Source organism: Nothobranchius furzeri, chromosome 11, assembly GCF_043380555.1.
Source record: "Nothobranchius furzeri strain GRZ-AD chromosome 11, NfurGRZ-RIMD1, whole genome shotgun sequence".
NCBI classification, from domain to species: domain Eukaryota; kingdom Metazoa; phylum Chordata; class Actinopteri; order Cyprinodontiformes; family Nothobranchiidae; genus Nothobranchius; species Nothobranchius furzeri.
In genome coordinates, this window is record NC_091751.1 from 50,814,202 (window position 1) to 50,839,847 (window position 25,646).

The window sequence follows — 25,646 nt, forward strand, 5'->3', positions numbered from 1 at the left end:
TTTATGCTTTTGTTTTCGTGGTTTTATTTGGATTTCACACAGCACCCACAAGCATCTTTACATAATTGTGTTGTTGTTTCAGGATATTTCTTTTCTGAAGCTCTTACCCACACAGCCTGCTGTATATATTCGCCTTTTTCTTTCTTTCTTTCTTTTTTTTAGATGTTTTTTTTCACCTTCAACAAACTCTGATCGCTATGGTAACAAAACGCACGTCCCTCCTCTTCAGCAGCTTTCATTCAGACGGATTTTGAAATGTCCGTGAAGTAGCGCTGTGGGAGGGGACTCGCCGGTGCCTTTGCGCTCCTTGCTGATCATTTTCCAGGCGGTGAAATTATTAAGCAGAAAGAAATATTCTTAATGAGGATTGTTGCTTTGCACGCGTAAAGGGATTTATTTGGTAGAGCGTGTTTAATAAGATCACCACGTTGGGAAGATGCGTAAAGTTTTGCAAGGTTTCCCTTGGACCTCTCCACCAGATGTGCGCGCGCTAGTTTTTGATCACGTTTTTCATATCTGATCATAGCAGACGGATGTTGGCGGAAAAATATAAGCGTGCTTTCTTTTAGCCAAACTGTCCAGGTCACATTAAAAGTTGCTAAGAGCTGCTTTCGACACGCTGTGAAACTGTTTGGATTTTTTTAATTTGAATATTTTCACACATGGACGATTTTCCTGATACACAAGACAACTGAATGATAACATTCTCGTATTTTTCTGATGTGGGTATGGAGTAAGAGGGCTTTTGCAACTTTTGGAGGAATTTCACGCGCTCGGAAACCTGATATAGGAACGAAGGTGGATGCTTTTGTTGCTTTACACTTGATTTTTCCCCCCATCCTGCTCATTTGCAGTAATCTGTGTTTGTGAAACACTTTAAGTCGATCATCTCATTGTCTCTTTGTAGAATGGCTCGGTTCGGAGATGAGTCCGCTCCCACCACGGCGGACTCCGGGGATGGGGACGTGGAGCGCGGCGGTGACGGACAGGATGAGGCGGCGAGCGCGCTCACGGCTTCCATGAAGCAAGCCAAGGCGCAGCGGGCCCGGACCATGGCTCTGTACAACCCCGTGCCCCACCGGCAGAACTGCCTCACCGTCAACAGGTCGCTCTTTATATTTGCAGAGGACAACATCATCAGGAAATACGCAAGGCGAATAATTGAATGGCCATATCCTTTTATTATAAACACTGGTTATACATAAAAAAATAAAAATATAAAAAAAAACGCCTTAGTTTAGTTTGCTGCCAGTTCAGCACCACGGACAGCGACCTGGGCAGTTGCAGCTTGAAATCACAACTTTTCTTTAATGAATGTTAAAGTTTAATGAGCACTTTCATTCTAAAAATTCACAATCTTTCATTAACTCCACACCAAAGCTGAATTTCCCCTTCTTTGCATCTTGCAACTTCTCCATTCGTCACTGCTGGCAGAAGGCAGCAGAGAGTAAGCATGTGTTGATCATTAGGATCAGTTATGCTCACTGTGGGGGTGGCATGTAGGCACATCTCAGCTGCCTTAGTGCTCATTGGAATATGAACCTGACCGTGAGTAGGTGTTAGTTCAAATTCACCAGGCAGCGTTCCTCTGGTTCCCTGCTGTAGAGCTGGCAAACACACTTTCTCTCTCTCTCTCTCTCTCTGGAAACTTACGAGGAACTAACAAAAACTTGTTATGGAAATTTTCCTTACAACCTCAAAGTTTGCAGCTTTGTAACTAAAACAGACACCAGATGCCTAGTTTCTGCTTATTTTGATGCATACTTTGCCCAGTTTTGTCCTTATTTGAACATTTTAGATAGCATCGCCACTTTTGCCATATCTACCCACTGCTCACTCTGCCTCACACCCCCTCAAAAGCAGCGTGCCAGTCTCCTGGTGTTACCTAACCACATGCTCTCTGTGGAAGTGTGGGAGTGGGAGTAGTGGTCAACGCTAGCTGCCCGCTGGCAGTGCAGAGATGTGGCTGTGGGCATCACAGAGGCTGCGATATGTGGGAGAGCGCTGGTCCAGATCATGGCTGTGAAAACAGCACGTGTCAGAGTGTCAACTGAGTGAGATAATGTCTAACATCTGAGACTGCAAGTGCAAAAAAAATTCTTGTGAATCTTTACAAACACCTGCAAATTACAGTTTAAAAGTTTCACTAAATTTTGTGTTCAATAAGCCAAAGGAAGCAAGGTAAATCACATTAGATCCACCCTAAAGGTCTTAATTGATTTTGACAGTGATCAGCTGGTTTATTTGTTTAGAAATATTACTGCAACATGAAGGAAAGCTTCAATACATCAATTGGTTACTGTTGAGCAAAAAATGTTAATGAAAATAACGAAATATGATGTAAACTGCCTTTAATCGACAGAAATGCTGTTTAGTTCATCTGCTGCGAATTTCAGGATGCAGAGGTCTTTTATTTGTTGGCTCAATATGTTTGGATGGTGGGCTGTTGGTTGCACAAAACAAGCTGTCTGAGATGTTGGACTTTAGCCCATATCGACTGAGGGGTTTTCACCCTCACTGTGCCAACACTGTTTGTGCATGAAGCGAATCGATGGATGGCAAAAATACATAGAAGTCTCAGTCCTGCAGAGATGTAGTTGTTACTCAGGACAAGTTTGCTCAATAAGTAAAATCTATGATGGCAAATAAAAGAGACTAAAACTTCAATTTGAGATTCAGTTGATGTGAATTGCTGACTAAATATTTAAAAATGTCTGAGTGTGATGCAACCAGTGTAGGGTGGTGTTTTAAACGATATTCTCAGTAACAGGTGATGGCTTTTAACTGAGTAGGTGAGATTTGTGAAGTGTTTTCCACCTTGTCTATTTTCAACCACTTTTGCTGGCAATATTATGGTCAAAGTGAATCATTGGGTTTCCCGAAGAGCCCCATTTCTGCTCTCCTCTGTGAGTCAGTGACCCCGTTTCACTCAGGTCAGGAAAATGAATAACAAGGAGCTCATGGGAGCTCTGGACTGAATGTCACAAAGGTTGGGACTTTTGTGGTCGTGTGCTGGGAAAGACACTGCAAATGTGTTAAATGTTTAAACTCAGTATCTAAAAATGATTGCTTAAAATACTCCAGCTTTCATTCACTTTTGAAGTATTACAAAGTGAGTTTGTTACACCTCCAAACACACTAAGTACGCTGATCTGAACAGCAAAAAGTGTCATTTAGGAAAGCTTGCTTGTTTTTTTTTTTTTGGGTAGCACATGAATTATTGAGTTCTCAGATTTCATTTTCCTGTGACTTGAAAACCATTTTAGTGTCACAACAAACCAAACTAATCTCCGAACAATCTCAGCTCTAAATGGGAAGCTGTTGCTTAGAAGGAAGATCAGTTTTCAGCCAAATTAAAGCTGCAAAAGCAAATTTGGAAAACAAATTAGCATGGAACACTTGTTTAATCAATACATTTGCAGTGGTCTATAGTAGGAATAAATCCGTTGTAAGTCGTACTCCGGGGCACGGGGGCACCAGTGTGCCTGTATCAGCACAAATTCAGCTGGAGGAGAAAGCAGCTTCAGACAACAGGAGTCATTTTGACATCATGCCTCTGATTGGATAACAGTAATTCAACTCTACCACTGACTTGCAATGTTGATGTTTAATCTTCTCAAATAACACAAGGCTGAAGGAATTCTGCTTTGTGGTGGAATTGCTAATGCTAATGGTTAGCTTCTAGTCGAGACGTTCTCTGCTGTTTCCTGGATGCTAAACTAACGACAGCCTTCCCCTTCTTGAGTCAAGTTGGATGAGTCCATGAATGTTAAGTGACAGTGTCACACAGATCTGTATAAATAAACAGATTTTAATTGAAACTGAATTGTCAGGCCTTTGGGGTCCTAGCATTTCACCATCTATTTTCTATCAGAAGCTAATGCAGGAGCTAGGTGTAGGAGACTATTTTTACATTCAGTCAGCTTGAAGAGCTGATTATCATCAGAAAAAAATTTAAAAAATGTTTTTTCACATCCTTAAAACATTTATTCATGCCTCTTAACAACGTTCTAACATTGTACAGCTATAAAATTGAGGAGATTAAAAAAAAATCTAAAAACTTAAGTGGTTCTTCACATTTGTCTAAACTTCGCTACCAATAACAAACTCAAACCGAAAGCAGCGATTGGACAATCCGGTTGTCGGTCTCGCCGAACCCCCGCATTTCCCTGGGTCCTCCAATAATAATGTCCTCACATTTTTAGCAACAGAACACCAACGGTGTGAGAGGTTTTCCGCTCATTAATATCAGAGAAGGAGAAGCAGCCGGCTGCTACCACTTTAAATTTAGGACAAACAACCATAGTCCCAAAAAGAAAAATACCATTTTAAGTCATGGACAACAAAAGACGTTTGTACCTAGAAAACAGTGACTGGTGTTTAGCGCTAGCTCGTTTCCTCTGGAAATGTGGGTTTCTGGTTCCGGCAGAGCATCTCAGGGAAGATCCCCAAGGGGAGGGGTGAGTGTTTGCTTAGATCTCTTGTTTTCTGTCACAACTTTAAATGTTGTTGGTTAGAAACTAGCTTCTCTGTCCTTGAACAAGAAAATGATAGTTACAACCCATGGGACTGCAAAGTGTTCAAAATTAAATAAATAGTCAATTAAGAAATATGTGCACGTAAATAAATATGAGGTAAACTGACAATAAAATTGTGAAATAATGGAATGTTATGTAAAAAAAGTAAGCTCAATATTATTATTTCCTTATTAATATAAAACTTTGTTTCAAAGGGAATTTTTTTCACCAATTACGCAATTTATGTAATTCTTAATTTTTTTAATTACTTTTACAAAGTCAGCTTAGATTTCATAATAGAGATTTTCCAGATGTCTGATTTATTTCACATTGACACTTTTCAGCAGAATATCTTAGTCATTCAATCAAAACAGTGGGTGTGACCTGCAAAACCGTTGGCTAATTTAGCTTAGTTTTCCCTGGATATCAGCTCACCGGACCCGCATTAGCTAATTAGCACAAAGTATTGCACCTTCAGACCTAATCTGATACTTTGCATTTGATTGCTTATGTCTGAGTGAATGGGCAGTCAAACACAAACTGGTTTTGCCCTGTTTGTCTTGATCGACAAACAAAAAAATTCTGCTGAAAAGTGTCATTATGAAAAAAAAATTAAACAGTCATCTGAAAAACCTCTATTATGAAATCAAAGCTGACTTTGTTGAAAAGGACATTATGTAAAAAAAACTGAAAGGAAATAAATGCAAACACCTGAATAAAAAGTTGCATTATTGGGGGGAAATGACCATGTTGGAATTAGTTTCATATTAATAAGCTGATTTTAATAAAATAATGATTACAATGTAGACATTTTTAGCTTAGATTTCTACATAACATTGCTATTTTACAATTTCATGTTTATATTACAGAATTGTCTCGTATTGATTGCATATTTCATAATGTATAATTTATTTATTTGATTTTTAACACATTGGAGTTCCATAACAACCCCATGTGTCTCCTGATTTGTGTGCTGGTGTGGGAAAATGTGGAGTGTTGTGTAAAAAGGCAGTGATTGGTTAATAAGATCCTAAAATTATGCTAATGTGTTCCATTTAACAGATGAGAAGTTGTATTGTATTTCTGTTGATTCGTGATTGGAATAAATTAGGTTTTTAAATGTTTTCATGCCAAATAAAAGATGTTCTATTTTTAGATCACTTGGTATAAAACACATATCGCTTTCAAATACTTTTTACAACATATCTGAAGAACATTTCAAGGTTTTAAATTGTAAACGACAACTTTTTCTAATTAAATTGATTGAAAATAGACAAATTACCCATAAGTTTTCCAAGTATAATCTCATAAAATGACATTTTTGTGGACTAACGTTCCAAAAACGTTCTTTGCAGTAGCTTTAAAATTAAAGTTTTAATATTTTAGTAACAAGACAACAACTGATTGTTCACAAAAAGGAAAGTTGATTAATAGTTTGTCATCATAGCTTAACTTACACATCAATAGAAGCTTTTTGTCTTTTGGGAACTTTAGGGATAGATCTTAAATCTATTTTTATTTTTTTTATTAATAAACCATTTAAACGTATAATTATACTATTTGTTCAATACTTTATTCTCGTCCCTCTCAATCACGATAAACATCCCATGCACATTATCCATCCATCCATTGTCTGAACCCGCTGGCTGGTGCCTATCTCCAGCGGTCAATGGGCAATCAGGCGGGTACACCCTGGACAGAGAGCTAGTCCATCGCAGGGCAACACAGAGACACACAGAACTAACAATCACACACACACACACACCTAAGGACAATTTAGACGGACCAATTAACCTAACAGTCATGTTTTTGGACGGTGGGAGGAAGCCGGAGGACCCGGAGAGTACATATGCTAAATAAATAGAAGTATGGTGCATTTTTCTGCAGGTTTATCATCTGTTAGTTACAGGATCTCTAAGAGATGTTTGCTTTAACTCAGTGCAGTTACACCATCAGGCCAAGGTGACTTCACAGCACACTTCTCCCCTCCCTAACCTGCTCTCTTTCTCTTCATGAAAAGCACTTTTAAAAGCATGTTGCCATGGATACTGGCTTCTCTCTGACAGATTGCTTTCAATACTGGAAAATATGAAGCATGTCATAATTTATCTCTCACTTATTCATCCATCAGGCTCTTTTATCTTCCTGAAAACACTTGTGGACCTCTTCCGAAATTCGTTTACACACAGCATGTTGGAAGTTTCTGCCAATGAAATTAAGCTAAATGTGTTTGGAACTGATTAATAATTTGCTAATTGCAGCAATACCATTAAATAACTACTACATCAGTTGGTTTTTAGTGAGATTTCCCCTTTTCTAGCTCTGCTTGTCTGTTTTGTGTCCGTGTTTTATGATGAGAGAACTTTCCTTGACCCTATGACCTTTACACCATTCGAGTACATGATCTTGGCCACCATTACTGCTAACTGTGTTGTCCTGGCCTTGGAGCAGCACCTCCCTGGAGAAGACAAGACCCCCATGGCAAAGAGACTGGTGAGACAAAAGCACAAGCTTTTCTTTTTCAGCAGGATATTAAAATGTAGATGCATGAGGGGGTGGAAAACAAATGTGTGGCAGTTTAAGGTTTGCGGTGCTCTGATGTGCAGATTTTCACAGAACAAAGGAGCTGTGTTTCAGTAATTATTCTGTAGTCAAATTTTCTCAGGACTTGAATTTTCTAATAAAGAATCAGAAATGCATCTCGGCAAACATTTTGGTTTTAATGTTCAGGAAATGTTACTGCTGATAGTTGTTGAATTGCGGCAGGAAGTCGACCTTTATTGCTTTCCTGCAGCAAGTTAAAATGCTTTTACAATGGTAGATAGTTGCATGGCTTAGTTTATAGCTCCGAGGAACAATCGGATCATGAAAAATGTGAACAAATAATAGTTCTGGAAAGATTGTGAAAAATAATAATGAATATTCTCTCAGTTTCTACTCAAGTTTTGCTGTTTTAGTCATAATTTTATGTGACTGGTCATAAAAAAGCATCCCAAAACACATTTGTTTGCATGCATTCACTTTGGTTTGCATAAAAATGATCACATTTAGTTTGTATTATGACAGAAAATGGAAATGACAACAATTCAGAATCATTTTGATCGTGTATCTTTTCTTGCATCACTGCAAAGTTACCAGTCATTTGTTTCACTCAACAATGGTAATTTAACTACCTTTGATTAGGTTTATTTGTGCCTAATCCTACCTAAATATGTGAAATTTAAAAAATCTTGGAATTTTAAACTCTAGAGTTTAACCATCCCACCCTCGCAGGATTTACTGATTAGAAGGCTCATAATCTTCTGTCTTCCAGTGTTTGTAGAAAAAAAGTGAAATATCTTGACGATTTTCACATCTCTTTCTCTTTGTGATCTCTAATGATGGTCATCATAATGTGACTATTTGTTTGTAGAATAAACCTTTATTATTTTCAGATGATCCAAGTCTGAGCCAAAACAGAAAAGCCAACCTTCACGATTATCATCAAAACCTCTAGTTTTATTAAAATATTCCTTGTGGAATCGTTTACCTGCTGTGCTATTAAGTTTCTGGAAGAGCTTCCTGACTTCTGTATTGTTTTTTTGTCTTCCACAGGAGAAGACAGAGCCGTACTTTATTGGGATTTTCTGTTTTGAGGCGGGCATCAAGCTGGTGGCGCTTGGTTTTGTGTTCCATAAAGGGGCTTATCTGAGGAACGGCTGGAACGTCATGGACTTCATAGTGGTCCTCAGTGGGTGAGTTGCATCAGCAGAATCTGAATTTACATCAAAGTGGCAAATCTTTGCTTCAAATCCTCTTTTTTCCTCATTGCTTATAACATACTGTAATAGATTTCTGCAAAAGCTATGCGAGCTGAAAAGTAGACTAAGAAGGTTTCTACCAACCTAAATGCTCCTGACCTGTAACAGTCATGCAGAGCCTCCATTAGTAATTATATACTTCATTCTATTCATCCATGAAGCCTTTTTGTCCGTCCTGGTGTTGGTTTGGACCCAAATGTAGGAGAGCAGGCACAGGAAGCAGACTGGCAACAACAAAGAACAGTTTTATCTGAATAATGTCAGTTACGATGACACAACAGGAAGACAAGATGAGGATCTGACATAGACAAGCACTAACAGGGGCTTTAAATACATGTGGATAATCAGGGAAACAGGTGGTAGGGTAACAAGGGGAGACGAGACACGAGACACAAGGTGCTGCAGGAGCAATTCCTGACAGGTATTTTTTTTTGAGGTTTCCAATAAGAAATAAACATGTTGAATATCTTATTCTTTCACAAATAATCAAGCTAGAAATGTCAGTGAATTTGTGGACAAATGTGTGTGTTAGCGTTTAGAAAGACGTCAAACTGCACAATGAACAAAAAACTTTACTGAAGTATGAGACTCAGAACACTTTTAAATTAAGACCCAGCAACTGATTCTTCAATTAATTTGTGACAAAACTCATTTTTAGTTTACCAGTCTCTGGCTGGTGAAGCAAAAGATTAATTTCAGACACCGATTGTCAAGTTGTGTCGGTGCGTTCATGCATGTGCCGACGCTCATGTCAGCGTTTATCAATATTTTTCATATGTGTATTTGTGCTGCAGCTGAACAGCCTCCAATGCAGACGTGCCGCTCCTGATAATCCGTGTGGTTTGTTGACCGTACTCATGTGCATTCCTGTGCCTGTGTATGTTCTTCATGAATGCTACACGTGTCAGAGAGAAAACATGACATGTAAACGCTGTGAGAAGTGTGTTTGCATGGCACGGCGAGGCTCTGGAGTCAGAGATAGGTGGGTGGATAAGTGGATTGGCACTTGTGTCTAAAACCTGCTTGGTTCGCCCCCAGGACCTTTGCGAATTAAATGTGAATGCATTGCTGTTTCTGCAAATAAAAGCTTGGAGAGATCATGTGGATGGAGAAGAAAGGACAAAGAGAAGAAGAGGCAGGAAAGGGAAAAAACAAACATGATGAGAGCCTTAATTTGTTCCCTGTAGCATGACTTTAGTGGATTAATCGTGCAGAGCGATCCTTTTCTCTACCAGTGCTTTGCTGCCCATGGTGCAGCATCCAGCATGCAGGCAAGATTGCTGTTGGCGTGTCGACATTTCATTTCAATCTGACACCCACATCTTTCTTTTTCTCTGCATCTCTTCTTTCTCTGTCCTTCCAGCTGCCTTTCTCGATCCATCTCTTACATAAAAGCAACATCAGCTTCACGTTTTATTGACCAGTAAAGGCTGAACAGCGGCCTCGTTGAAGGATTTGCAGGTTAAAGTCTTCATTTTGGTTTTCCTTTTGATTCCTTTGAATTCCTCATTAAAGGGACACTAAGCTGTTTTGCTTGCTTTTACCACCTCCTAGTGTCCATTATTAATTATCTGTGGTCAAAGCAAAAGTGAAACGTATCCCCTCGCTGTGCGTTCGTCTTTTTCACACATCAATCTAACAGCTGAAATGTCTCCCCATCCTTCATTAGTGTCTACAGGAGTGATTCATCACTAAATTGAACAAATCAGCTGTGTTTATTATCTTAAACATGTAGGAAATTTGCTGGAAGGATAATGCAACGTCAGCTCTATTTTATTCCAAGTCTACTGGTCGTGGCTTGGTGCTCTGAAGTTGCAAATGCGGTATTCTGGCCACAGGGGGAGGTGGGGGTCTGAGTGACATTTTATTAACTCTACAAAGGCTCATTTGATCACATACTGGCTCAAGAAAATGATTTTAAAATATGAAAAAAATGTGTAATATCCCATTAAATAACAATTCAGACGTGCACAGCGGTCAGTTTCTGAAGAACAACATCTTTTTCCTGCCACTTATCTGTCAGGGCAACAAAAATGTGAGCCATTCTGAAAATAGAGATATGACTTGGAGCATCATTTTAAGGCCATAGGAGAGAGTTATATAATAGCTTTTGCTGTAAGAGCCAATTACAGAATTGTTCTGTTTAACAAAATGTAGAAAGGTATCGATTGGGCTGAAGGAAGGTTTCCAACAGAGCTACAAAGAAGAGAATTCATTCATATCAGGTGGCTATTTTTCTACAAACCGATTACATTTGTAGTTTCTTCTGGTATTCAACAACACAAGAAACACACAATCCCTGTTCCTCTACGAGTGGCAGGAAAAAAAAAGGGTTTACTAAGAGAGAGGTGGGTGACGATTTATAATGGCTTTTCAAAGTGCAACATTTTCTGCACTTTGCTGGGTTCAGCAGGATGATTGGTGGAGTTACTGTGTTCAGAGAGAAGTAAGCAGAGACTTCAAAGCTGAGTGTCATCTTTTCACGAAACAGGAAGCTCTCAAAGTGCATGCAGTTTGTGTTTTCAGAAATAAAGGCGGAAGCAGTTTCGTACTTTAAAACAAGCACTAGCCCTGTAAATAAGAGGAAGGTTATCTTAAATGTGTCGTTAGAGCTATGGTCCTGAGTTGTTGGAGGAAAGGAGGGAGGAATCAGAACAGTTGTTTCATAAGATTTAGACAAACAAGAGATTTAGTTTTGTTCCAGTTTGCTTTTTGTGCTCAGATTGATGCCCTTAGACTAGCAGCAAACACCTTTGAATCTTGGCCCTGTTGTTTGTAGTAGTGTTAATTTAGCTGCAAAACTGGATGACAAAAAACATTTTTAAAAAATCACTTAATTTTTGTCATTAATCTGTCAGAGTAACTGGTAATGCTCTTTGAATTTTTTATTTTGACCAGAGGCGGAGCTAGGGGATGACTACTTGGGCCCAAGTCCTGAAACAGAATTTTACTTTTGAGCAAATAAAAGCGGTTTGGAATGAACACACCGTACCAAAGTCCATCAGAGAGCCGGCAGCAGCATAAAGTCTGAGCCTCAAACCAGTTCAGCAGCCTGCATTCTGCACTTTGGATGCAACTATGGAAAAACTGATGCAAACATGGATATTAGGACATATTTTGGACTAAAAATCTCAAGAACACCATGTGATGATTCTGGTTTTTGAATTTTGTTTGAAAAGTGTCATTAAGTGGAAAGAAAGTGGAAAGCATGATAATGTTATGAATGTTACATGGAAATAATATTTTTGTCTGCTTTAAAGAGCATCTTTAATGTTTTTTTTAAATGGTAGTAAAACATAAGGTCAAAACGTTACTTCTGATAACAAGCAGGTGTTTTAAAAACACGAAATCAAGGGAAGTGGGCAGGTTTCCCTAAAAAAGGTGTGGTTTTGGAGTCACGTGACACATTACGTACCCAGAGGAAGACATGCTTGGCTCCAGTTATTTTCTTCTGAGGTAACACCGATTCAACTAGTTTAATGATGGATAATGTTTGTGTATGTTGGGGTTGTAGGCTACAAACTCCTGTTTGTCTGGACATCGATTTCCACAACAGAAAATAAATATGAGAAGCATATTGATCAGATCATATAAACGTAGGGGTGACATGAGCTGGGACGCTGGTGTAACTGCAGGCCGCCATGTTGGATGGGTCACCAGTCACCTCCGGTGCATTCATTGGGCTAGACAAGTCCACAGTAATCCCACATAATCTGTTTTCAATTGTATGCTGGTCGTTGGAGCTGTAGAGTGCACAAAAACAGGCATAGCTGCTCACTCAGTGTCGACTGATTAAGTGTTGGAGAGTGGCGGACCCATCCAGTATGTCGCCACTACATATTTTGTTTTCATTTCATTTCGTTCCCACCTCTTGTGGCAACTAGCTGTTTGTTTCATAAAGATAGTACATTTGTACTGATTTCAGAAGTAAACTTTCTTCTAAAGAAGACCCGCTTTTTATTCAGATCGCTGTTTGAATGTGGGACTACTTTCTTTTGAGCCGAGCGTAATGAGAAAGTAGTAAAGTGGTTCTCACGTGATCGTTTTAGACCAACGCCGTATTCACATTTAGTAAACAGGAAGCATAGCGATGTACTCGGAGCAGCGATAGCAGCGATCATGATTTAATTACCTATAAAAAATGTTCTAACCAGTTAGCGTTTCCAAGTCTGTTCCCATGCTTCAGCAGCTCTTCTTTCGCCATTTAAATTAATAATTCCTGTTTAGCTTGTTTCCATCAAGTCTTGCTGCTGGCTTAAAACTCAATGGCTGTGCGCCTTCAATATGTAACATAAATTTAAATTCTTATTCAGAAACTGGAGCTTTGTGCTGCTGCTGCAAATCCTTTTGCTTTTCTGAGCAGCAACAGGAACGTTTTCCTTGAGCGACGTCAGTTCTGGTTTCCAGCAAGAGGCGCTGTTTTAGACGATGAGCTAGCAGAGCCTAGTTGGAACAATAATAGCACCTTTTTTCCTAAATATCTTAAACTTTTCTTTAAATGAAAATATAAAATTTACACCCATATATAGGTGTAAAAAAATACACCAATTTTCTTGCACATGCTAAAAATATCTTTCACTCATCTGGGCCTGAGCCCCGGATCTTCTTCAATTCTAAATCCGCCCCTGATAATGACTGATAGCTTTAAAGGAGAGCACTGCCCATTTCTGTCCAAATAAAGCACCTGTACTTTGTTTTCTTGAACTTAGCATTGGTAATCATGCTCATTCTAATGCTGGCCAAGACTTTATGTCACTTGGTTCTGTCTTAGTCAAAGTTCAAAAGTTTAAATATTGTTCAAACTGAGCATCACTGATCAGATGGGGACTGTGTTGCTCCTGTCATGCATTTTTCAGCATTGCTCTGATAAATCGTTTTAATGCATAGACTCAAAATTGGAAGTTAACATCCTCACGTCTAACTGAAACTGTTCCATGTACAGTATGAAACCCATAAAGTCGTACTTTTCTGCAGCTCGCAGATCTTCCTCGTTATAGTTCCAGTTGTGGCTGGAATTGGAAACAGACGACCTGATTTCCTGCCACCAATCTGACACATTTTCCCCCCTTTGCACATATGCTGCTTTCCTGTCCTCACTCGCTGTCTCAAATCCACACACTCATTCGAACGCACACGCACACTGTGACTCCAGTGGCCCAGTACAAGTAAGTCAGACTTAAAAGAAAGCACACATGTGTCATAGAAGCCGGCTGGGAATCAAATCGAGGCCACTGGGCCAGCACTGGAGGCATTCATTCCATTTCATATTAATGAATTGCTAGAAGCAAATCTGCTGGGACAAAAGGCTCAATTAAAACCCTTAATCTGATGGAGGAATGTGTAGCAAAAAAATGACCTCAGCTGTAACAACTTACCCAAAATTCAATTTATGTCTCTGGGATTGCTAAAATGGTCGATTATATCCTGCGGCGACCCGACTGGCACAGGTGGACGTGATGCTTTGATTAGCTGTGAAATGGCTCCCTAATGGTGTGTGTGTGTGTGTGTGTGTGTGTGTGTGTGTGTGTGTTTGTGTGTGTGTGTGTGTGTGTGTGTGTGTGTGTGTGTGTGTGTGTGTGTGTGTGTGTGTGTGTGTGTGTGTGTGTGTGTGTGTGTGTGTGTGTGTGTGTGTGTGTGTGTGTGTGTGTGTGTGTGTGTGTGTGAATGCGCAAGTACTCTGAGGCTGCAGACAAAAACTGATGCCAATGAACTTGCTGCCCTCTCGTTGGTCAATTATTTCTGATAACCCCCTCATCAAACATGATGATATTGAACCCAGATGTGTGTGTGCACATTTCTCAGTGAGTGAGTATGATCAGGTTTCGCTGCTGTCCTTTTCATAGATTGTGACACTCGGCTAAAATTGATGCTCTTTAGACAGGATGAATAATTGAACTGGGTGGGAGTCGGGAGTGATTCATTGACCATCTGGTACATACAAGTGATACCAAGAGAGAGAAGTCATGCATGCATGACTGAATTAACCAAGGACTGAATTCAGATCTTGTATTTCCATCTTACCGACCATGTTCTCTATGTTGTCAGGTCTGTTTATTATAAGCAATGACAGCTTTTAGTTTTGCATACAATTAGAATTTGCATTATTTTCCCAAGAGTTCTTCTTTCCTTCTTGACGCACACAGGTACACATTTCTGTTCACAACACCAAGACTCGGAGACTAAACTGTGGCCGTTGCACAGTTCAGTCACCACTTTAACCTCTGGTCACATCTGTCCTCATGGAAGGCTTGCTGCATAAATGTTGAGTCGTTAGCTTCAATCTGTGGTCATTTAGTGCGTCTGGCTCACCATCATCCTCTCAACAGTCAAAGATGACATACAACAAACTTCAAGCAGTCTCAGAGGTTTCATAAACAAGTTGTGCAGGACTGTGACTGATTTCTTTAGTCAACCAACAAGAACGCAGCCGGATAATGACGAGAAATCAGAAACGGGAATAAATTATGTGGACTAATCACCGGTCTTGCTTTTGAATATCTGGTTGCTTGTTTTTGCCACGAGACAAGTCGCTGATTGTTCACCAAGCACAGAACTCACAATGATGGTACAAATAAATAATGATAATAGTAACCGTAGTAGCTGGTGTGTAATGTCAGTTTTCCAATCAGTTCACATCAGCATTTAGTGCAAACAAAAGTCATTTAATGGAGACATATTGTGACTTTTTTCTTAAGTTAAAATAGTTCTATGTTCTGTATAAAACACGTTTATGAAGTTCTTAACACTAAATCTGTCTCATATGAAGTGATTTCAGCAGTTTCATTCTTGACTTTTTTTAGTACCTTCCAGAATGAGCTACGTCATTTTAAAAAGCAAGTCGCCCCCAAATCAACTTTGTTTGCTGATTAACTGTATTGTGAAGTGTCTAATAGTTCTGTAGACATCATTATTCTGGCATTTTAGTGCATCTTTTTCAAAATTCAAAATCTGAGCCTAAAACCATCATTATTGCGCCCTATTAGGGTTAAAACTCTGCACTAAATTGAATTTGGATTTGCCATGGCTAATGGCTAAGTGGTACCCAGTAAGATCAGGAGGCGTGGCTGAGACCTGGGCCACGCGTCCAGGTGGCTCGGCCGCTCACCAGCCAACACAATATGAGCTGGTTGCCTCTTTCAACAAAAGAAATGTCCTCATCATGTTGTTCTAGTGAACATGGAGAGAAAATCCACCAGCATGCTGCTGTTTCTCTGCTCCTTCGACTGAGAGGTGTGTGTGTGTGTGTGTGTGTGTGTGTGTGTGTGTGTGTGTGTGTGTGTGTGTGTGTGTGTGTGTGTGTGTGTGTGTGTGTGTGTGTGTGTGTGTGTGTGTGTGTGTGTGTGTGTGTGTGTGTGTGTTTTAACGGCTCATTTCTCCAACGGAGAAACTTCGAGAGCAACCAGGGCAGTGGGGGTGGAAGGCTGAATGCTGTCAGTCACAGCCTCTGAGCCGCTCAATTGGCCTGCCAGGCAACAGCTCCTTTAAAAGCATTTCTCAAAAAGGAAAAGAGGGTGGAGTAAGACTCTAGTAGGGGGTGACTTACTCTTTAGGAAAACAAGCCCGCTCATCCCCTGCTCAGGCTGCTATAAGCTGAGAAGCTCTTATGCCAAGAAGAGGCTCGGATTAGTCACTGCTCCTCCAACAGCACATAAAAGGTAGTTCTATTCTATATTTTAAAACAGTTTTTGTTTTAAGCAGAGATATTGTTCACGTTTTGAGTGTATACAGAGGCAGTGGAGACCCACATGGCAGCACAAAAGAATGTAGCCTGTTTGTAACGCTTTTTACTCTTTATTAGTCTCTTCTACAAAATTCGAGTACTCTGATTGAAAAGAAGTTTTTTAGAATCCAAAGCAATCAACAAAAGTCGATAAAAATTGTAAGGAAAAAAAAAAGAAAGCTGCTCACTTGCTGGAAGAAAAAATGACGTGCAAAAGTGAACATGAAGCTTCCCTTCCATGTGAAAAACACTCAGAGAGGGAATGTGAGAGACACAGGAGGCCGGACGTGATGCATAACAAATGCTGTGTTTTTGTTTACAGTGAGATGACAGATGAAGCTTCTGCTGATGACGCCTCTCATGATGACAACTCGTGTTTTGATGTGTTTGCAATATTGACAAAGAGGAAAAACAATAAACAGGTGGAGAAGTTTAAAGAAGCAGCCGTTATTATTCAGTCACATTCATGAACCTGGAAACCTGTCGGACTCAGACTCAGATTGGAGTTTCCATCATTAGATGAACTTTTTAAACACATAAATCACAAATTCCAACGTTTTTTTCCTGATATCAAGACGACAAAAAAAAGTGAACATGGCTGTTTGTGCAGTAATTGTGTGGGTTTTGTTCTGTCTTGTTTCAAATCTATTAATTAGCTGATGTTACTGTTAATTCAGCGGTGCAGAGATGGTGAGCAGGTTGCCGCTGCTGATTGCTGTAGTTTTTGGTGGTGTTCTTCCTGTAGGTGGAGGTGTCTGGGAGAGGCTGCATTCTGTGCATGTAATGAAGTCGGTCTCTTCAGAGCTTGTTTGGTGCAATTTTGAGCAAAAGTGCTTCTCGATAAGAGCCGACAAGGAAGAGATAAGCATCTTCCTGTAATTTTAGTGGCCCTGGTGCACATCGATGTGCCACTTCTATCCTTGACTAATAATTTCAGCAAAATGCAGATGTTTGCCATCAGATTTTTTTTTTTGTCCAAACTGAATTTTTTCCCCCTTTCTGAACAAGTTCCAATTGTAAATCGTGGTGCACCACCACCGTGTTGATTCAGAAGTTTTTCTTAGTAAATAAACCCGTAATCTCGTTTTTAGTCTTTTCATTAACATGCATGTATTTATTTAGTTACTTCTTTTTTATCTTTACAGTTTTATGCAATAATGCAATGCAAGATTGCACTTTTATTTTCACAGCATTTACTATACAACACATATATGAGTGCAAACTACATTGAATTACATCAAAACTGATAGTAAATATTGTTTTTTGCTTTTAGTTTCTGCTGAAGAAGTACGAATGTCTCACGAGGCACCACTGAACAGAACAGACTATTTGCTTTAATTTTGATGGAACCTCCTCTGAACTGTTTGTGCTCAAAGTGCAGCCTTGAAGGAGCTGCTGCAGCTTTTGTTTTGAGTTTGGTCTGAAGGCTGCTTCCACAGACTACCACCCCCCTAGTCACACACACACACATAGATCTGTCAGGATTTTCTAATCCTAGAGTTTTACCATCTATTTTCTATCAGAAGCTAATGCAGGAGATATGTGTAGGAGACTATTTTCATGTTCAGCCTGCATGAAAAACTGAGAGTGACCGGTTATAATCAGAAATAATTATTTTAAAAAATATTTTTCAGTGTTGCACACTTATAAACATTTTTCCCTAAAAATATGTTTCAAAATGACTGAGTGCTAAACTGTGTGGTCATTTTTTGAGAGGTTTTGACTTTATGCATTTTCATTTTGTCACCTAATCCAAACGTAACTCATTTCATTCCCGTTGAGAAGGAATTGTCAATGGGGCATTTCACTCCAACTTATTTCAGATTATAATGACACTCGAAATTGTTGCTCAAAGCAAATCATGTAAAAAAATGTTGATTTGTTGGTAAAATTAAATTTAAAATGGATCATTTCCTGAATAATTTCAAGTTGAGTAAGCTTTTATGAAAGATATCTAAATTCTTCTGTACATCACGATAAGACCACAATAACGTTTGATTCTATAAAAAAATATATAAATATAAATTATATATATATATATATATATATATATATATACATACATATGTATATATATATATATATATATATATATATATATATATATATATATATATATATATATATATATATCTTCTTTTTTTTTACACGTTAACCTTTGTGTGTGTATATATATTCTTTTTTTTCACATGTTAACCTTTGTAAAGTAAATATTCACATTCAGTCACCACTGACCTACTTTCACTGGTATCATAGGAGCATCTGCAAGGTCTTGGGGGGAGAGCACATACAGTACCTGGTAAGTGACAGATGTAAGCTGCACGTGGTAAAAACCATCAGGAAAGTGCATTACAAATAAATAAGGATCAGAAGACTTGATTATTATAAGATGGGAACCTGTACATTAATGAGAAAGAGGTAACAGGATCCAAGGTTAAAAAGGAAAATTCCATCCATTCTCTGTACCCGCTTGTCCATGCAGGGTCACAGGGGGCTGGTGTCTACTCCAGCAGTCTCCAGGAAAACAGGCGGGGTACACCCTGCACAGGTTGCCAGTCCATCGCAGGGCAACACAGAGACACACAAGACAAACAACAAAGCACACACACTCACTCACACCTAAGGATAATTTAGAGAGATCCATCAACCTGACAGTCATGTTATTGGACTGTGAGAGGAAGCTGGAGTACCCGCGCATGCACAAGGAGAACATGACAACTCCACACAGAACAACCCCAGGTTGGGATTTGAACCCAGGACCTTTTATCCTGCAAGGCAACAGTGCTAGCCACTGCACGACTGTGCAGCTCAAAAGGAAAATACCCAGAGGTAAAACTCAGAACCAGGAGAGTGAAAATAAAATATAAAGTATTAATAAATATAAAAGCAGAATAAGGAAACTGCAAAATGGGGAGCCCAAATGTTTATATATATATACATATATATAATTATATTTATGTATATATATATATATAATTATATATATTTATATATATATATAATTATATATATATGTATATATATGTATATATATATATGTATATATATATATGTATATATATGTATATATATATATATATATATATATATATATATATATATATGTATATATATATACATATATGTATACATATATGTATATATGTATACATATATGTATATATATATACATATATGTATATATATATATATACATATATGTATATATATATATACATATATATATATATATATGTATATATATATATATATATATATATATATATATATATATATATATATATATATATATATATATATATAGGGGAGCGGTGAGCTGCAGCTGTGGCCGTGCTTGGGAACTATTTGGTGGTTTAATGACCAGGTGTGTGAACAAGCAGCTGGGAATGCAACACCCCTTGTTGTGACTAAATGATTTAGCAGCTTTCCATAAACAACAAGTAAATAACACCGTCACCTTTTATGATCACCAACTCCCACAAAAGCATCGAAGCTGCAGCCCTGCTGGTGGTCCAGGAGTACAGAGAACGTGTCACAACACTGAGATAACTTTCTTCCCTGTTCATATGGTTGTTTTAATATCTTAGTATGAGCTGACGTTAACATCTGCTACAGGAAATAAGAAAATTGGTGGTTTAAAACTCCCACAAGTCATAGCTTCAAAATAATGATTGGCGAGATTGTTTTTGATTCACAAAGATCCACCACTGTGATGTTTTCACATCACTCCTCCGATCCGCCTTCCAGAGGTTTGCTAAGGTCTTAGTTGTCCCTGATTCACCTGAGAGATGTTTTGGTTACTCTCCTGAAGGTGTGAATTGCTGTGAAACCATCTGAGGATTAGATTCAAAGCTGGACAGTGGTTGGCTTCCTACTCTGTTTAATGCTGTTTTCTTTTGACAAAGACTGATTATTTTTCTCCTTCAAAACATTGTTTTTCATTTGTATATCTGCAACCTGCATATTAGTGGACTAAAGAACATTGACCTGAGGAATTAGCTCTTCTGTGCTTTGTTTTGTGTAGTCATTTGGTTTCTGATCATCCAGGATTATTGTGCCCTGGATGACTGAAATCCTTCACCAGCTAATTTAGGTGAATAATCAGTGTAGTGTAGATTTTTCTTTAAAACATGCAATTTCTTCATAATAAACCTTTCTACTCCCATAAGTTATACTCTTGCAGAATTAGCCATAATTATTCTGTTTAGGAACCTAAAAATCTATAGACTAATTATGAGCTAGCATTTGTTTAACAAAACATTTATGGTGTTTATACACATGTTAGGCTCTGGAAAACTGATTTCCCTGCATGGTTGTAAACATTCACATTGTATATTATGTTTAAACCCTCCGCACCGTCACCCATATGTTTCCGAAGAGCTGAGAAGAGTATGTTTCACTCCTAGAAAATACAAAAATGAAACTGAGGGTAGGAGCAGATGACTGACACTCATCAAACTCCGAGCTATGAGCTAACCGATGCTAACGGATGTTGGTGGGTGCATTTAGCCAGAACATCACGGCCCAGCGACTCTGCCAGCCTTCGCCACCTAGGGTGTAGCACTTTTATGGTGAGGCCTCTCCTTGAGCAAGCAGGAGGGCAAGCCGCTAGTGCTGACAGCTCATCTGACACCTGTCAGTCAAAAGGTCACACCCCTTTCATGATTTCAAGCTTTAATTACATCTAAATGGATCAGTTACAAACCTGGAATGTTTTTTGTACCAGGCTGTTAATTTCTGCTTTGAAATTGGGAATTTTAACCCTCTCAGGCTCAAAATAAGTTTTGATAAAAAGACGAATAACTAAGTCCTTCAGAGGTACTTCTGAGTTAAAAATGCTCATGAAAAAGGTATGTGGAGTAAAAAGGTAGGTAGGTTTTAACGTAGCAAATCTGCAGCGCCTGCCTCTAGAGGGTTAACATGGGAGCCAATGGGAACTTGCTTCTTTATGAAATCAGCTCCTAGTGGATGAGGGCAGCAATTTTTGTCACTTTGGCATTGGCTTCGCTTTTGGCAGGAGATGTTTGCCCCTTGGTTGGAAATGGGCAAATCAGAAGGAAACAGACCATAATATCAGAACAAGACAAAAGAAACCAACCAAAAGAGAGTATGGAAACCTAAAATGATTTTGCAGCTGTAACAAAGTGAACAGGAAATTTTGTTTATTTCTATCACCCCATTTTTAATTAAAATAATTTCTACTGTCAATAATCTTCCATCAGAGTTTTCAAATCTAAAACTTTTTTTTAACAAATTAGAAAATATCTTAATTTTGTCAGACGTTTGAATAAAATAAGTGAGTTTTCTGTCTCCATCATGAAAACAGGCAGTCTCTTAAGATGTTTGGGTCACTTTGTTCAAAGAGAAAAACCGTGCTCCAGTTCGATGATTGATTGTAACAGCAGCTGCCGGCCCGCGCACCGCATTCAGAACCCGCGCTGAACTATTACCAAAAGTTCGGAACATTTTGAGAGCATTTTCAGATTTATCTGCATCAGTGATGAACATGGCTGCACTCATTCACTCGCTCGCCTGGCCTCTCTCCCTCCCACTGCTTTCAGGAGAGAGTCTGCGTGGGTTTACACTTGAGTTTCTGCCATGTGCTTTCTACTCCCTGATCTCACACACACGCACGCACGCACACACACATGCTGCATGCATGCATTCAAGCACACACACGCACTCTCTCCCCCACACTTTCAAGCTTTGTCTAAAGATTTTCTAAGTTTGTGTTTGAAATTGTGAGTATAAAAGAGAGAAATGGGTAAATCTCAAAAGCTTTTTTTAAGGATAATTTTCGTATTCTTGTATTGATCTCTTCAGTTAAACACAAATGCTTAAATATGCATCCTGGTTCAGGATTATCACTTATATTTTGCATTTGTGGCTCCAGCATGCAATCCCTTTCTAATTGAATATGACAATTTGCTTTTTCCATCTGGTGCCAAACATACAGATGCGGTTTCTGCTATTTTCCACTGTTTCTGTGTAGGCAGAGGCACATCGATGAGTGTGTGGGTAGATGTGAGTAGAAATGCCTGCCAGGTGTATGTGGCTGTGCATTCTTTGTCTCCCACCATGCTGAGTCTGGTGCATTAAATGAATATACTGTACCGCTCACAGGCTGTACAGTTGTCTGCAAGTCATGAAATCAGTTTGTTCTTTGCTTTTTTTCTTTTTCTTTGACACATTTCTAAAGCTGTCCTGGTGGAAAGAAATCCTTATGTCCATTTTTCAATTCAAAGAACACCACAGACAGAAATCATAGATCTTAGTTAGTTGACAGTGTGCTGTAATCTATCGTTTCACTAGGATCTTGGCAACCGCTGGTTCCCACATGAACATTCCTGCGGACCTCCGTACCCTGAGGGCTGTGCGAGTCCTGAGACCTCTCAAACTTGTCTCCGGGATCCCCAGTGAGTCACCTACTGACCTCTAAACATCACCTGTCTCTTCAGAATATGTCCCCAGCTAAAATAAACCCAGATCTGTTTGGTGAAAATACATTTTATTTATACTTTTACTTGAATAAAACTGTATTTTCTGCACAACGTGTACCTGCAAGACCTTTTTTTTTAAATATTTTAGACTCATTCTGAGAAATGTTTAAACTGAAGCAGTTCTGAGAAGAACGAGTGTCCTAACAGCTGCTGCTAGATGAGTCAGCTAATTCTTGAATAGAAAATTGGTTTCTCTAGTTCATTCATCTGTGATTTGCATATTTTTTTAAATAAAAACCATTTACACGACGACATCTATGTTGTAAAAAACAATTGTCTCATAGATGAAGGCTGTCATACAAGGAGAGTAGCTTCTCCAAGAGTAAAAAACTACAAGTTCTATGAATAGTGCAGACACACACTTTCTCCATAGTAAATAAAAAAGTTCTGCATTTAGAAAATACCTGTTTTACTTAAAAAATAAAAACCACCAAAACTATCTCCTTTAATTACAGCTTTTGCTTCTCTGTACTCTGGTCTGGTCATTTGATGTGGCAAAATTAAGTCCCTGGTTGCTTTTTTTTTCAAAGCCAGTAACAAGTTTAGATTATTGTGTTCTTCTATTTTTACTGTTTCCTTCAGGTCTGCAGATTGTGTTGAAGTCTATCATGAAAGCTATGATCCCACTGCTCCAGATTGGCCTTCTCTTGTTCTTCGCCATCCTCATGTTCGCCATCATTGGCCTGGAGTTTTACAGCGGGAAGCTTCACCATACCTGCCAGCCATCGGACGACATTCTGGGTAAAATCTGCTCAAGCTGCTCTCTTAAAATCTGTCAAAATTTGGTCATGAAAAAAAATTGGTTTCAACTATTTAAAAAGGACATATTAAGCAAAACTCACATTTTTTCTTTCTTTTGTGCTTCCATGTGGTTCCCTACTGCATAAACACTCCATCCGTGAAAACAAAAACCTGTCGATCTGTTTTCTGTCGGTGTTTGGTTTTAGGAATTATGTGTATAAAACAACCCATTTTTTAAAAAGTCCCTATTTGTGACATTTCAAACAGGAAAATGCAAGTCCCACCTACATAATGAGCTGCTTAGCTTATAGCAGCTGGAGTGCTGGGCCAGGTGGGCGTGGTCAGCTCCAGCTTGTTTTCTTAAAGCAACACTAAAGAGTGTCCCTCTTCTCTATCCTGCTGGAAAGTGGAATCACAACTGTCATACACGACCATGCAGCAACCTGCTGTAGCTAGCGCTAACAATGCACCAACATCGGCCAACTGGTTCAAATTAAGCCACAAAATAAAATGATGCACACCGTTGGACAAAAAATTATATTACCTACAAGTCACAACAAAGCAAGGTCACCGTCATGATGTCGTACCCTTCACTCAAACGAGTGTAGGCTACGTCAATGTTCGTTCGGGCTTTAGCTCTTTATTTCACCTCTCTTACATCTTCTTCCAGGCTCCCCCATGATACCAACAAAAAAGGCAAAATTCTTATTTTTCTTGTACCTTTTGTTAATGGTCAACAAACTGAAAAAGCTTACTGCTAGTCTTACTAGCTACCAGCACAGTAAACAGCTATTGCCGTAAAGCAGATAGAGACCTCCCACTAGTGAACCTACCCATCCTAAAACACTGTTAAGTGAAGTTTGTGGTCAGCAGAGGGCTGCAGAGGGTTGTCTAATCCGAAGTTGGTAAAGTTTCAACCTCAAGAATCACCAAACCTAATTTGAAAGCAATAGCTTCATGTGTTAAAACCTCATTAGTGTTTCTTTAAAGTGACAGAGCCTTGAAATGGCTCATTCTGGAAGATACTGAAAATGCCAAGAATGAAACTGCTGACATTATGTGAGACAGACTTTATGCAAAAAAAACTTCATAAACATATTTAGTATTAACCATATAGCTATTATAATCATAATATATATTCTTCTGCGTGTAAAGTGCACCTGCTTCAACGTCTCTGGGTGGTTTGGGGGGAATTTTTTTGACAGACTGAGAACAATTCACTATCAAGCATACTAAAACATGTGGTTTACTCAATTTCCTCAAAGAGAGGGTGTGAATATCTTTGTTTGAGGACTTCATAGATTGCAGTAGCAGCAAGCTCAGAGGTATTATTAGAGTTGATGCTGGCTGATTTAGCTGCTGCTTAATTAGTCAACAACTGCTCTGTAATCACACGCCACACCATAGTATTTACTGTCACTGGCCTGTTCTGAGATGGGCTGCGTCGACGATTGCAACACAAATCTCTTTAAAAACAAAGAATTCAGAGCAGCAGGAAGTAACGCTCACAAATCCAAAAGGTTTCAGATGAAGGCAACTGGACTTCATTGCTTTCTTGAAGACGATTTCGCTTCTCATCCGAGGAGCTTTCTCAATTCTAACTGGAATATGGGAGTGCACTTACACCTGAAGGACAAGGGACACACTTTTGAAGATGACAAAGTACACATTCTGGACAGAGAGGATAGATGGTTTCAGAGAGGAGTAAAGGAAGCTGTCTATGCCAAATGGGAAACACCTACATTAATTGAGGGAGTGACTTAGGTTTCACCTTTCCAGCACCTGTATGCAGCTCTGAATCTAATTCCCAAACAGTTTCAGTCTAGTTCACCCCCGCATACATCTAATAGACACAACTCCCTCACAATAGAGACCAACGACTCAACAGGGGTAGAGAGGGGAGGTTTTCAGAGTGAGTTTCTGCTCATTGAGCGACAATAGGCAGTTACAGTTTAAAAGCTTGACTCTCCTATATTTCTGTCCTAATTGACAAAGCTCCACGGATGAGAAGCAAAACGTTGTCAGAATAAGTGCAGTTGCCTTCATCTGAAACCTTTTGGATTACCGTGATCTGGATGACTGAGAACCAGCGTAACACTCACAAATATTAATGAAAAGAGGCCGTTGTGAGATTGATACCTGACCTTTAATGTTTTTATCCTGGGTCATGTTGAATCAGAAAAATGTATTCCCTTTAGAAATAAAAGCATTTCTTGGATTTAATGCTGTGAAGGTGAGAAATCAAAGTACATTTTCTGTGGAGAAGGACAACAGAATATTTAATGTTTGCAATTGTTCATTGTATTTTAAGTTGTTAAAAAATTATTGAGCTCTTTGAGCTTAAAACTGTCGACTCCATCTCTCACAG

The 25,646-nt window shown here is 38.9% G+C and overlaps 1 protein-coding gene across 5 annotated transcripts in view; it reads left to right on the plus strand.

Annotated features, from left to right (window-relative positions):
* Positions 1-25,646, plus strand: part of cacna1eb (calcium channel, voltage-dependent, R type, alpha 1E subunit b) — a 68,615-nt gene that overhangs the window by 9,346 nt on the left and 33,623 nt on the right. For 4 of the 5 annotated variants that reach the window (XM_070556085.1, XM_070556086.1, XM_070556087.1 and 1 more), the window contains exons 3-7: positions 908-1,170; positions 6,904-7,010; positions 8,112-8,251; positions 22,350-22,453; positions 23,120-23,278. In XM_070556085.1, coding sequence (XP_070412186.1) covers positions 908-1,170; positions 6,904-7,010; positions 8,112-8,251; positions 22,350-22,453; positions 23,120-23,278 — 773 coding nt within the window. Of the gene's footprint in view, positions 1-658; positions 799-907; positions 1,171-6,903; positions 7,011-8,111; positions 8,252-22,349; positions 22,454-23,119; positions 23,279-25,646 lie in introns of those variants that run through there. The other variant, XM_070556089.1, reaches the window with a different exon arrangement.